Here is a 1420-nt window from a genome sequence, read left to right on the forward strand (position 1 = left end):
TTTGAAATTTTAGCGAGGATGTACATTGTACAGCTGAATTTGCAGGAAATGACTTCCATTTATGTCTGGGAAAGACAAAATGCAAGGGAGGGGGAAGCTGCATCAGGACTGTTTTGGTGAATTTTACAGAATCTCACCCACCCAGCTCTAAATTTCTGTGGAGATCCCTTAAAACCCAGCTTCAGTGTATTCGTGCTAAGTCTTGCAAATCACGTCGATAGGACAATATTTTTGGTGGTGCGCCTAGATTTTAGCCTGTGCTCCTAACTTTTAAGGGTAAGGAGCACAGTGCTCCTAGGTCAAAAATTAATTTTGAGCCCTGCGTGCATGTGTAGGGCTGAGGCGGAAAAATCACTACATTAAACCACTCGACAGATTGACTACAATCATCGGGCCGACACTCTGGGCCGGAGTATCAAGGCTTTGAAATCTGGTGCCAGGCTGGTGGGCGTGGTTATCTTTTGTTCGTCCTCCCTGATTGCCCTCCCCACACAATTTTGCCACGAGCCGCCGGGCTGGTAAAGGAAACCTCATAATGTTTTAATGCCGAAAAATAAAAAGGCGCACACGAACGATTTGTAGAATAAATGTATACAATACCTGCTGTTTTTAATAAAGAACGATGATGCCGTAAAAATGTACGTGTCATGAAAAATCTTAAACAAAATCCATAGATGCAAAGTCCAGTTTGGAATGTTTTTTTGCAAAATAATTTGTTTCCCCATGGCTGTGATTGATCTGGAGGGCATACTATACAATTATCTGCTGCCTAGTTTAAACTCAATGTCAAGTTGCCAACACAATTACTTGGATTTAGAAAAATTAATATACAATCATGGTGCTATTGCCTCTCCTTTAAACTATAAATCATGATGTTTTTGTGGTCATTTGATTAAGTTCATGAAGTTGTCCATGTACAGGTTATCCCAGCTGTATTTTGACATTGATGAGCTGCTGTCCAACGACACAGAGCTGCTAGGACTGGAGAACCTGGTGGAAGACTACCAGGCACTGCAGGAACTGGTGGAGTTCTTCAACAACAGAACTGCAGTTGTACATCGTAAGGGACATTTTGGCACAGTCAGTCCTTATCTTTATAGTCATACATGGAATTGTATAACCTTCTTTGCAGGCTATAATATGAGTCATACTTTTCTGGGAGGTTTATAGTTATAATTGTGCTCTTCTGGTCTGGCCCTAAGAAAAGTCAGGTTTCAGGGGTGCCAGAGTGTCAGTGCAATTTTACGGTATACAGCGCAAGTTTACTAGTATACAGTGCAATTTTACGGAATGCAGTGCAATTGTATTAGTATATATACAGTGCAATTTTACGGAATACAGTGCAATCGTATTAGTATACAGTACAATTTTACAGAATACAGTGCAATCGTATTAGTATACAGTACAATTTTACAGAATA

General features: G+C 40.4%; 1 protein-coding gene across 1 annotated transcript in view; it reads left to right on the forward strand.

Moving 5' to 3' along the window:
* The window catches only part of LOC109465450 (retinal-specific ATP-binding cassette transporter-like), a 9158-nt gene extending 7973 nt beyond the window's left edge, over positions 1-1185 (forward strand). The window contains exon 4 of the mRNA XM_019762734.1: positions 921-1185. Within this exon, the coding sequence (XP_019618293.1) occupies positions 921-1170 (250 nt within the window). The 3' untranslated portion in view covers positions 1171-1185. The remainder of the gene's footprint in view (positions 1-920) is intronic.
* The last annotated feature ends 235 nt before the right edge of the window (positions 1186-1420 follow it).

The sequence above is a fragment of the Branchiostoma belcheri genome, unplaced genomic scaffold (assembly GCF_001625305.1).
Source record: "Branchiostoma belcheri isolate BF01 breed outbred unplaced genomic scaffold, Haploidv18h27 scaffold150, whole genome shotgun sequence".
Taxonomy (NCBI): domain Eukaryota; kingdom Metazoa; phylum Chordata; class Leptocardii; order Amphioxiformes; family Branchiostomatidae; genus Branchiostoma; species Branchiostoma belcheri.